The 12,325-nt window shown below is 41.2% G+C and overlaps 1 protein-coding gene across 2 annotated transcripts in view; it reads left to right on the top strand.

The window, feature by feature from the left end:
- The window catches only part of SOAT1 (sterol O-acyltransferase 1), a 69,409-nt gene that overhangs the window by 12,104 nt on the left and 44,980 nt on the right, over nt 1-12,325 (top strand). For both annotated transcript variants that reach the window (XM_044915932.1, XM_021682797.1), the window contains exon 2: nt 1,154-1,279. In XM_044915932.1, the coding sequence (XP_044771867.1) occupies nt 1,159-1,279 (121 nt within the window). In that variant the 5' untranslated portion in view covers nt 1,154-1,158. The remainder of the gene's footprint in view (nt 1-1,153; nt 1,280-12,325) is intronic.

The following is a 12,325-nucleotide window of genomic DNA, read 5'->3' as shown; positions in this document are numbered from 1 at the left end:
TTGGAAGGACCTTGTTTTAACCCTGTCTCATCCGTGGAGTGCTCTGCTCTCATCCTTCAGGACTCAGTTCAAATACCTTCTTTTCTATGAAACCTTGCATCTCTTCATGAGCTCTTTTATCTCTGAACTTCAGGTATTGTTTTTACCATTGACTTGACTGTTAATTCTACCCTACTTTGTAGCATCTTTGTACTTACCTTCTATTATCTAATTATTTCTTTTTAAAGATTTATTTATTTATTGGAGGGGGGACAAAGAGAGAGAGACTCAAGCAGACTTCCTGTTGAGCATGGAGCCCTATTTGGTGCTCAGTCTCAAGACTCTGAGATCATGACCTGAGCCGAAACCAAGAGTTGGACGCTCAAACAACTGTGCCCCCCAGATGCCCCGTTATTTAATTCTGAATTTTTCATATACTTATGCCTTGTTCAACTAAATTGTTCTTTTAGGATGGGGGCTTTGTTTAAATAAGGACCTTTGAAACCAAGTGTTTTATAAGGACTAATTTCTTTGAATTTGTTATAGTATATTGTACTCAGAAAATGCTTAAACATGATTAAAGTAAAACAAAAGGAACAGGATATGTCATTTTTCACCTCCCCTAAATATGGTGATCTTGTGACATTTGCCTAAGTCAGATACTTCACATGAAGGGGCGCAAAATATGCCACCCAAAAATGTACTTTGGCATATTGATTATTTTGAATCAAGGTTACTTAAGAACATCCAGTGCAGGGAGGACCTTCTGAGCCTCCTTTGTCTTCCTGAAAACAGGAAGTAAATCTCCCATGTGAAATATACCCTCCCTGTACCAGGAGGGTAGAAGACATCCCTATCACCAGACAGAAGGAATTTAGGGCTGAGAAGGCTGGGTTTAACAAACCTTGTTACTTCTTCAGTGATTTACTACCCCAACTCCAAATCCCTTTGTCTTAGCAATTCTTCACATGTTTATTGTTTCTTTGTCTGAAAAGATACAGCGTTGCCTGCTTTGGTCCCATATTTTTATGGGCTCCCCTACATACGAAATCAAATGTGTTTTTCTCCAGTTAATCCGTCTTACATCAGTATGAGTATCAGACCAGCCCAGTATGAAGGGAAGAAAGGAAAAGTTTTCCTCTCCCACAAAAGCTTTTTATGTCTTCCTTCCTAGATAACATGATGGTGGGTGAAGAGAAGACGTCTCTAAGAAAACGGCTGTCAAAGTCCAGGGAAAATTCAGAGGAAAGGCAAGACCAGAGAAGCCCTTCAAAGGAGTCCCTAGAGACACCTAGTAATGGTGAGGCTTTTAATTTTTTTTTTTCCAGCTATTTAAGTTTTATTAACCTTACTCAGTAAATATGTAGGATGTGGAGTAATTTTTTAGTGAAGATTGCAGAGGACACTGCGGAGGACATGCTTCACTACTGTGGACTTGGGGACCTTGCTGGCAGGGGATGACTTCTTATCTGCTGCCTTGGTAACTCCAGGGACCGCCGTTTGTGTCATGTCCTGCACAGCAAAATGGCCTAGACGTGGTACTCAGAGAAGGTCTCCACACACGCACGGCCTTGCTGGGGGCCGTCTGCACAGGGGCCTCAGGGCTTTGGGTTGTCCTCCAGCCTTGTGGCCAAGTGCTGGTCAGTGTTTTCCCTCCGTTCAGGGGATGTGAGCCATGTGGCAGTCCAGCACTGGGCCGTAGCCAGCGTGGGTCTGCCTGGGGTGGTTGAAGACCATCACCTGTGCCAGAGCCCGGCCAGCCTCCGCAGTCGTTCCTGCTGTCTCCGGCCACTTCTCGGACACATGCTTCATGTTGGAGCCCACATTGTCAACCAGGCGGGGCCTCCGACAGGTGTCGTGGGGCATCTCCACAGACTTGAGCTCAGGTGACATTGGTGGGGATGAAGGTGACCACCATCCCAGGTGCAGAGGCAGCCTCAGGGGCTTGTCGACTGGGTGGGAGGGTAGAGTCCAGAGACTTCCAGCAGAGTCACCCTGGTGACGTTTCATTTGTCCTCTTGACCTTCCAGCCAGGGCACATTGTTGCTGTGCCAGCCTGAGATGGGCACAAAGGCCACGGCGGCCAGGTTGTAGCCGATCTTCTTCAGGCAGTTGCTCACTTCTTAGTGATCTGGAAGTGCATGGCGCTGAGGTAGGCTCCGCAACATCGCTCTCGTTGACGGCCGCCACGAGCTGCAAGCTGCTTCAGGCGCAGCGTGTAGGCCCCAGTGCGTGTTCGCAGGTGTGCCTTTCTTGGAGATGCCGGCTTTGAACTTGAGCATGCGCTGCCATGATGAGCACGGCACAGTTGGCCTCGGATGTCCAGTGGTCACATTCTTGATGAAGTCCCCGGGGCCTGGGGCATTGATGATGGTGATGGCATGGTGGCTAGTCTGACTTCCATAGGGAGATGGGAGTGGTGATGCCACACTGTCCCTCCACCTTCAGCTTGTCCCGCACCTGGGCATATTTGAAGGAGCCCTTGCTCATCACTCCTGCCTCCTCCTTGAACGTCTCAGTGGTTCTTTCATCAGTGCTCCCCAGCTTGTAGATGAGCTAGATGCCTGGCGGGGGTGGACTTGCCAGAGTCCACGTGGCTAAGGACGACGATATTGATAGGGTCTTTGCCCATGCGATAGGTTCATTAGTCAGTGCTCTAAAGAAAAAGCAGCAAACTTGATTCAGAGATCAGTAAGAGCTACAGCAGCTGTGAGAGAGACTTGTAATTTTTTTTTTTTTTTAAGATGTTATTTATTTATTTGACAGAGAGAGACACAGTGAGAGAGGGAACACAAGCAGGGGGAGTGGGAGAGGGAGAAGCAGGGAGCCCGATGCGGGGCTCGATCCCAGGACCCCGGGATCATGACCTGAGCCAAAGGCAGACGCTTAATGACTGACAGACCCAGGCGCCCTGAGACTTGTAATATTTTTGAGGTGAGTTAATGCAATAACAAATGCAGTGTTTTAGAGAAGGGACTGCCATCTCTTTAGCTCTCTTTATTATAAGTGCGTATGCTGGTAGTGTGAAGGTACAGAGGTAAAAAATAAATTGATAAGGAGAATAGAAAGGAACATTGTGATTTAAGTGCCGGTCACAGCTGCATTATGCTGGTGACACTGGTGTGTAAATTGCTGCACATGTCAGAGGTGAGCTTTATTGATGCAAGTGGAATTTGCAGTGTGTACTTCAGGATTTATGTTATGTAGAGTTTCCTGTATCTGGTAACAAAGAAATGAGAAAATAAGCCCTTTCTTGTTAATGAATTCAGTGAACATTATGTACTGTGTTTAATTTTTATTTATTTATTTTTTTTAAAAGATTTTATTTATTTGACAGAGAGAGAGACAGCGAGAGCAGGAACACAAGCAGGGGGAGTGGGAGAGGGAGAAGCAGGCTTCCTGCCGAGCAGGGAGCCCGATGTGGGACTCGATCCCAGGACCCTGGGATCATAACCTGAGCCGAAGGCAGATGCTTAACGACTGAGCCACCCAGGCGCCCTGTACTGTGTTTTAGACACCATCCATTTATTTATTCCTTCAGCCACCTAACCTATGAGTAATTATTGGTGCCCTGCTAGGCACTGGGGCTACCGCAGTGATCAGTACGTGTGTGTTTGCCCTCATGGAGTTCCATGTTAAGTGAATGAGAATCCCTCCCCCAAATAACGTAATTAGATTATTACAAATAAGTGCTACTAATTACTCCTGGTGGATGTAATGAGCATAGTGAGACTAATTAGCAGGGTACCTAACTTAGTTCACTACAGGGCTATAAATCTTGGGGGAGGGAGAGATTAGGGAGTTTTATTAGTTCTATCCAAATTCGCTTAACACACAAATACAAAGAGTACGACACAGTGCTTGATGTTAAGGTCAAGGCTTAATGCTTAAGATGGATAGACCTGGGGTGCCTGGGTGGCTCAGTCGGTTAAGCGACTGCCTTCGGCTCAGGTCATGATCCCAGGGTCCTGGGATCAAGTCCCACATCGGGCTCCCTGCTCTGCAGGGAGCCTGCTTCTCCCTCTCCCCCTCACCCTGCTGGTGTTCCCTCTCTTGCTGTGTCTCTCTCTGTCAAATAAATAAATAAAATCTTTAAAAAAAAAAAAAAAAGATTGATAGACATGTAAACACAACTCCAGCTGATGTCATCTGTTGGATCAGCCTATTTATTTTTGCAATGACATTTGCATAGGTTTGATTTCAAGAAGGATTTGAAATTTGAGCCTTGTTTGGTTAACAAATAGGGACGGAACTTTCTGAGACGGGTTGTCTTTGGCATCGTGAGACTTCTTTCGTAGAGAAACGTTCTTTTGCTTTTCCTATTTAAATCTAATTGTAAATACAGCAGCTATATATAGCAATATAAATGTTGCTGCTTATTTTTGCATGATGAAGTTTATCGATTGTTAGGTTCTTCATTAGCTATTTATGAAGTATTTATTTTGTGTATTGTTTTAATGTGATATAAAATGTGAAATTTTTTTTTGAAGATTTTATTTATTTATTTGAGAGAGCGAGAATGAGAGAGAGAGAGAGAGTACATGAGAGGGGGGAGGGTTAGAGGGAGAAGCAGGCGCCTCGCCGAGCAGGGAGCCCGATGTGGGACTTGATCCTGGGACTCCAGGATCATGACCTGAGCCGAAGGCAGTTGCTTAACCAACTGAGCCATGAGCCACCCAGGCGCCCTAAAATGTGAAATTTGTACACAAGGGTGAGTCAGCATTGAGTAGAAACCTTCTCCTTCTATGATCCTGGGATGGGGTGATAATCCATGTTGTCAGTCTTGGAGACAGAAAAATCCCTTTTTATTGAAACTTTCTGTCGCCAGATACGATTTTTCTCTTTATGTTACAATTTGTAAAAAGCTTTTAAATTACTCTAATTTCTGCATATTTTCAGTACTTCTTATTGTCTTAGTTAATTTAAGTTTTAAACATTCCATGTTCTAATGCAGATATTAAAAATTGAATTGTTTAGCTTAAATCAAGAAGTATTACCTCCTTGGTTGTAATGCTGATCAGAAAATAGAATGTGTTTCTCCACTTGATTTAACATTTGTTCACTTTGGGGAAGAAGCGGATGGGTAAAATGTGGCCTTTGCAAGTAAGCCAGGCCAATCAGTGTGGCCCACCAACCAGGACTAGGGTCATCTGCACCACTGGGAACTTGTTAGAAATGCCTCACCTCACCTTTACTGAATAAGGTTTTATTTTAATAAGATTTCCAGGTGATATGTAGGTTCAGGTCTGAGGGGCAGTTCTTAGAGGGGCAGTTCTCAATTGGTGTGTGCATTGGAGTCCTCCAGAAGAGTGGAACCAGTAGGATATATATAGATGCATAGAAGATTTATTATAAGGTATTCTATCAAGTGGAGGCTGAGAAGTCCCACAGTCTTCCATCTACAGGCGGGAGTCCCAGGGAAGCCAGTGTGTAGTACCAGTCCAAATCCAAAGTCTTCAGAGGCCTGACAACCAGGGGCCAATGGCGTAGTCTTACTCTGAGGCCTGAGAACCAGGGAAGGAGAAGACAGATGCCCCAGTTTAATCCGGTGCACAAATTTGCCCTTCCTCTGCCTTTTGTTCTACTCAGGCCCTCCAGCACTGGGGAGGGGGGTCTTTCTTACTCAGCCTGATTCAAATGCTTATCTCTTCTGGAAACACCCTCACACCTAGAAATAATCAGCTGTCTGGGCATTCCTTAGCCCAGTCAAGTTGACACATAAAATTAACTTGTAGAATGAAAAGAAATCATTCAACAAAAACAGCTTATTAGACCCCATTATAGATCTACTCAATCAGAATCTCAAAGGAAGGGTCCCAGGAATGTTAGGTTTGAAAGTTTGCTGGATAATATTGACTGGTGTCGCCACTTGAGACCCACTGTTACCAAGAACTCACACCTAACTGTCTTGTAATACATTGTTTTGACATTGCTCTAAAGATTTATTTATTACCCTCAACTTGGCGTAAATTCTTGAATTCTTTTTTTTATTATTATGTTATGTTAATCACCATACATTACATCATTAGTTTTTGATGTAGTGCTCCATGATTCATTGTTTGCGTATAACATCCAGTGCTCCATGCAGAACGTGCCCTCCTTAATACCCATCACCAGGCTAACCCATCCCCCCACCGCCCTCCCCTCTAGAACCGTCAGTTTGTTTCTCAGAGTCCATAGTCTCTCATGGTTCATCTCCCCTCTTGAATTCTTACTCTGCAGTTCAGAATCTAGTAAGCTATGGATGTGATGACTTTTATGCCCTAATTTGCTCAGTTTAGTCTCACAGGTTACCTGTGTCCAGCCTAATTCTTTATATAGTGCCCCCTTGCATTTTCAGAGGTGAACCAGTTTGATAAAGTGTCACCCAACTTTTGGGTTATTGAATTAATACTGACCATTACTGTGACTTTATAGTATTCACATTTTCACAAAAGTATCTTTAGTTTATCCAGGGCCTATTAGGTGAAATTACGATTAATTAGCTTTCTTGCCATTTGCACTTTTTTGAGACATGCCTGTTCATACCCCTTGCCCATTTTTTAATTTGGCCTTTTATAGAGTTGTTAGAGTTTTTTATTCTGGATACCAGACCCTTATCAGATAAAGGATTTGCAAATAATTACTCCCATTTTGGGGGTTGTCTTTTTACTTTCTTGATGGTATCCCTTCCAGTACAAAGTTTAAAAATGTTGATGAATCTGGGGTGCCTGGGTGGCTCAGTCAGTTGGGCGTCCAACTCTTGATTTCAGCTCAGGTCATGATCTCAGGGTGGTGAGATGGGACCCTGCATCAGGCTCGGCACTTGGTGTGGAGTCTGCTTGAGATTTTCTCTCTCCTTCTCCTTCTGCCCCTCCCCCCTTTTGCACATTCCCTCTCTAAATAAATAAATAAATAAAATCTTTAAAAATGTTGATGAATCCGATTTATTTTTTTCTTTGGTTGCTTGTACTTTAGACGTTCTAAGAAAATCATTGCCTAATCCAAGGTCATACAGATATTTAAAAACGATTTTATTTTTCATCATGGTACAATACAACGTAAAACTTACTAGCTTAATCATTTTTAAATCCACAGTTCAGTAGTATTTCATACACTGACATTGTTGTGCAGCTATCACCACCATCCATCTCTAAAACTTTTCATTCCCAACCCCTGGCAACCATCATTCTACTTTCTGTCTCTGTGATTTTTGACTGTTCTAAGTTTCTCATATAAATGGAATCCCTTGGAAAAAGTATTTGGCTTTTTGTGACTGCCTTAGTTTATTTAGCATAATGTCCTCAAGGTTCACCCATGTTAAATATATGTGTCAGAATTTCTTTTTTTTTTTTTAGATTTTACTTATTTGACAGCGAGAGAGAGACAGCGAGAGAGGGAACACAAGCAGGGGGAGTGGGAGAGGGAGAAGCAGGCTTCCTGCGGAACAGGGAGCCTGATGCGGGGCTCGATCCCAGGACTGGGATCATGACCCGAGCCGAAGGCAGACACTTAATGACTGAGCCACACAGGAGCGCCTATATGTCAGAATTTCTTGACCCTTATTTTATATTACACACAAAAATCTATTCAGAAAGGGTTGCAGATTTAAATGTAAGACTTGAAACTGTAAAACTACTAGAAGAAAACATAGAAGAGAAGCTTCAGGACATTGGGTTTGGCAATGATTTCTTGAATATGACATCAAAAGTATATGCAACAAAAGCAAATTTACACAAGTGGGACTACATTAAATTGAAAAGTTTCTGCACAGCAAACAAAACAATCAGTGAAAAGGCAACCTGTAGAATGGGAGAAAGTATTTGCCAGATATATATTTGATTAAGAATTGATACTCAACAATATATGAGGAACTCCTATAATTCAATAGCAGAATAACAACCAGATTTTAAAAATGGGCAAAGGACTTGAATAGACATTTCTTCAGAGAAGAGCTACAAATGGCCAGTGTGGGTATATGAAAGGCACTCAGCATCACTAATCATCAGGGCAGTGCAAATCCACAGTGATACCACTTACACCTGTTAAAACAAACAAAAGATAAGTGCTAGCCAGGATGTGGAGAATTTGGAACCCTTACACTCTGTTGATGGGACTATAAAATGATGCATCTGCTAAGGAAAAGTGTATGGTGGTTCCTCTAAAATTTAAACATAAAATTACTGTATGATCCAGTTATCCTACCTCTGGGTACATACCCAAAAGAATTGGAATCGGGATCTCTGAGGTATCTGCACTTGTGTGTTCAGTGCGGCGTTATTTACAATTGCCAAGATAGGTATCCATTGATGGATGAATGGATAAAGAAAATGTGGCATGTATATACAACAGAGTATTATTCGGCCTTAAAAAAGAAGGGAATCCTGCCATCTAGGACAACATGGATGAACCTAGAGGACATTGTACTGAGTGCAATAAGCCAGTTAAAGAAGAACAAATACTGTATGATTCCACTTACATGAAGTACCTAAAGTAGTCAAACTCATGGAAACAGTAGGAATGATGGTTAGAGTCTAGAGGAAATGGGGAGTTCTTGTTTAAAGGGTAGGAAATTTCAGTTATGAAAAATGAAGAAGCTGTAGAGATTGACGTATAGCATTGTGCTTACATAGTTGTGTTTTTTTTTAAAGATTTATTTATTAGAGAGAGAGAGTACGCCTGTACATGAGCAAGGGGGAGGCGGAGAGGGAGAAGCAGACTCCACACTGAGCAGGGAGCTGGATGCGGGACTCTATCCCAGGGCCCTGGGATCATGACTTGAGCTGAAGGCAGACGCTTAACCGACTAAGCCACCCAAGTGCCCTGTGCTTACATAGTTAACAGTACTGTTATACTTAAAAATTTAAGAGGGTAACTCTCATTACCCTCATGTGAAGTGTTTTATCACAATAAAGAAAATAAAAATTCCCATTTGAAGGCTGAAGAATATTCTCTTGCATGTATATACTACATTTTCTTTATTCGTCCATTGATGGGCAGCGGGGTTGCTTCTAACTTTTTGGCTGTTGGGAACATGTGTACAAATATCTATTTGAGCCCCTGCTTTCATTTTTTTTTTTTTTTAAGATTTTACTTATTTATTTGACAGAGAGAGATAGCTAGAGAGGGAACACAAGCAGGGGGAGTGGGAGAGGGAGAGAGAAGCAGGCTTCCGGTCGAGCAGGGAGCCCGATGCAGCCCTGACCTGAGCCGAAGGCAGACGCCTAATGACCGAACCACCCAGGCACCCCCCCGCTTTCATTTTTTATGGGTATATATCCAGAAGTGGAATTGTGAGACCATATGGCAATTCTATTTTTAATTTTCTGAGGAACAGCCATAGTGTTTTCCACAGCAGCTACATTTTACATTCTCCCCAGTAGGGTTCTCATAAGGGTTCTAGCTCTTTACATCCTCACCACCCTTGTTATTTTCTGCTTGTTTGATAGTAGCCATCCTAACAGGTGTGAGGTGGTCTCTCACTGTGGTTTTGATTTGTATTTCCCTGATGATGAATGATGTGTAATGCATCTTTTCATGTGCTGTTGGCCATTTATATATCTGATTTGGAGAAATGTCTGTTAAGTCTTTTGCCTATTTAAAAATTATTTATTCTATTTTAAATTTCTAATTGTGGTAAGAATGTACCTAACGGTATTTCCCATCTTACCCATTTTTAAGTGTACAGTTCAGTAGCATGAAGTGTATTCACATTGTTAGGCAACAGATCTCTAGAACTTTTTCATCTTATAAAACTGAAACTATATCCATTAAATAACTTCTCATTCCCTCAGTCCCTAGTAACCATCGTTCTGTATTTTCTGTTTTTGTGAATTTTTTTTTTTAAGATTTTATTTCTTTATTTGAGAGAGAGAGAGAGAGAGAAGGAGAGACAGAGAGTACAAGCGGAGAGGAGAGGGAGAAGCGGGCTCCCTGCAGAGCAAAAGCCCGATGTGGGGCTCGATCCCAGGACTCTGGGATCCTGAGCCGAAGGCAGATGCTTAATGACTGAGCCACCCAGGTGCCCTGTTTTTGTGAATTTGACTTCTAAATATCTTTCCATTTATTTAATTTCTTAAAACAGTATTTTATAGTTTTCAGAATATAAGTTTTGCACTTTTTTTTTGTTAAATTTATTCCTAAGTATATTGGTCTTTTGATGCTATTGTAGAGGAGTTGTTTTCTTTTCTTTTTTTTTTTTTCTGAAAGTAAATGGGGATTCTTTTTCTTAGTTTTGTTTTCTGATTGTTGCTACTGGATAGAAATGCAGCTAGTTTTGTATATTGATATTGTATTCTGCAGCCTTGCTGAATTCATTTGTTAGCTCTAATAGTTTTTTGCGTATATGGTTTTTGTAGTATTTATTATGTACAAGATCATGCCACCTACAAAGAAGAGTTAGTTTTACTTCTTCATTTCCAGTCTGCATGCCTTTTCATTTTGTTGCCTATTTGCACTTGCTAGAATTCCAGTACAATATTGAATAGAATTGGCAAGAGTAAACAAACTTGACCTGTTGCTGATCTTAGGGAGTAAACTTTAAGTCTTTCCATGAATTATGATAGCTGTGGGGTTTTTTATCAGGTGAGGAAGTTCTCTACCTTTCTTCTAATTTACAGGTAGTGCTTATTCTTGACTACCTTTTATTTTGCTGTTTTGTTCACTTGCATACCTTATCAATATACTACTACTACTAATCACTAGCATCAGGTTTTATCATATGCCAGGCACTGCTTTAAGTGTTTTACAAATAACAGCTCAGTCGACATATGTTAGTTCTATTCAGTTTCAGTATTTTTGATCCATATATCTATCTGAATATTGGGAGAACATGCCTTTTTTAACAGATTTTGAGAATCCTTTGGCAAAAATATATGAAAAAAAGTTATGAATATTGTTATTCTATAATCATTCCTCTTTGTTCAATATAAGCATCTAATCCTAAAACTGGCCAGTCCACACAGAGCTTTGAACAACTCAGTAGGTTGAGAGCACATTTTTTTTTCGTTAAGGTAAAAGCAAAACATGTTTCCTTTAGAAAATGCAGATAAGCAAAAGTTCAAGTGTTTACAGTTCTTCTTTGGGTACATTCCTAGAAATTGTTTTAGGCCAAAGGAATACATATTTCTGAGGGTTTTTTGGGTAGGAATTGCCAAATTGCTCTCTGGAAATAATGCACTCGTAGTAGCATATGTGAGTGCCAGTTACTTTGAACTTTTTCCCATCGTAGATGATAGGAACTTTTAAATAAGTTATATGGCGTTTTGAGAGATGAAAAATTCCACTTACTTGAAAAATGTTTTGTACAATGAGACATAACAATTGCTGGCAGCAATAAATTTATTGAATATTAATTAGTACTTTTAAAATAACTTTTAAGGTCAAAAGAGTAAGTTTGAATATCTTAGTTCATTACATGAAGATTAGTCAAAAGAAATGGAAAATACTAGCTGAGACTTTGACAACTTTTTAACATAAAAAAAAAAAACATGCTAAAAATAATCCTGAAAAGGTTTCAGATTCTAAGAGGGCAAACAAAATATTGTTAATGATTGTTCTTTTTTTTTTTTTTAAGATTTATTTATTTATTTGAGAGAGCGAGAATGAGAGAAAGTACATGAGAGGGGGGAGGGTCAGAGGGAGAAGCAGGCTCCTCGCTGAGCAGGGAGCCCAATGTGGGACTCGATCCCGGGACTCCGGGATCATGACCTGAGCCGAAGGCAGTTGCTTAACCAACTGAGCCACCCAGGCGCCCGTTAATGATTATTCTTTTCTGAGTTGTAATGTAGCTTAGGCAAATTTGTGTTTGAGAACAATTGGTAAAAATCATTTGAATACAGTTTTGCCTGGACATAACAGGAACATTCATTTTTATTTATTTTTTAAAAAGATTTTATTTATTTATTTGAGATAGAGCAAGAGAGAGAAAGCACAAGCTGCAGGGAGGAGCAGAGGGAGAGGGAGGAGCAGGCCTCCTGCTGAGCAGGGAGCCTGATGCAGGGCTGGGTCCCGGGACCCTGAGATCATGACCTGAGCCAAAGGCAAACGCTTAACTGACCGAGCCACCAGGAGCCCCTATTTTTATTTTTTTTTAAAGATTTTATTTATTCATTTATTTGAGAGAGAAAGAGAGAAAACAGCATGTGGGGGGGGGTCGGAGGGAGAGGCGCAAGCAGACTCTGAGTGCTGAGGGTGGAGTGGGACATGGGGCTGATCCCACTACCCAGAGATCAAGACCAGAGCCAAAATCAAGAGTTGGTTGCTCGACCGACTGAGCTACCCAGGCGTCCCAGGTACACTCATTTTTATTTATTTATTTATCTATCTATCTATTTATTTATTTTTAAGATTTTATTTATTTATTTGA

Source organism: Neomonachus schauinslandi, chromosome 6 (assembly GCF_002201575.2).
Source record: "Neomonachus schauinslandi chromosome 6, ASM220157v2, whole genome shotgun sequence".
NCBI classification, from domain to species: domain Eukaryota; kingdom Metazoa; phylum Chordata; class Mammalia; order Carnivora; family Phocidae; genus Neomonachus; species Neomonachus schauinslandi.
The sequence above is the reverse complement of the archived record's forward strand: the minus strand, read 5'-3'. Positions and strand labels throughout refer to the sequence as shown.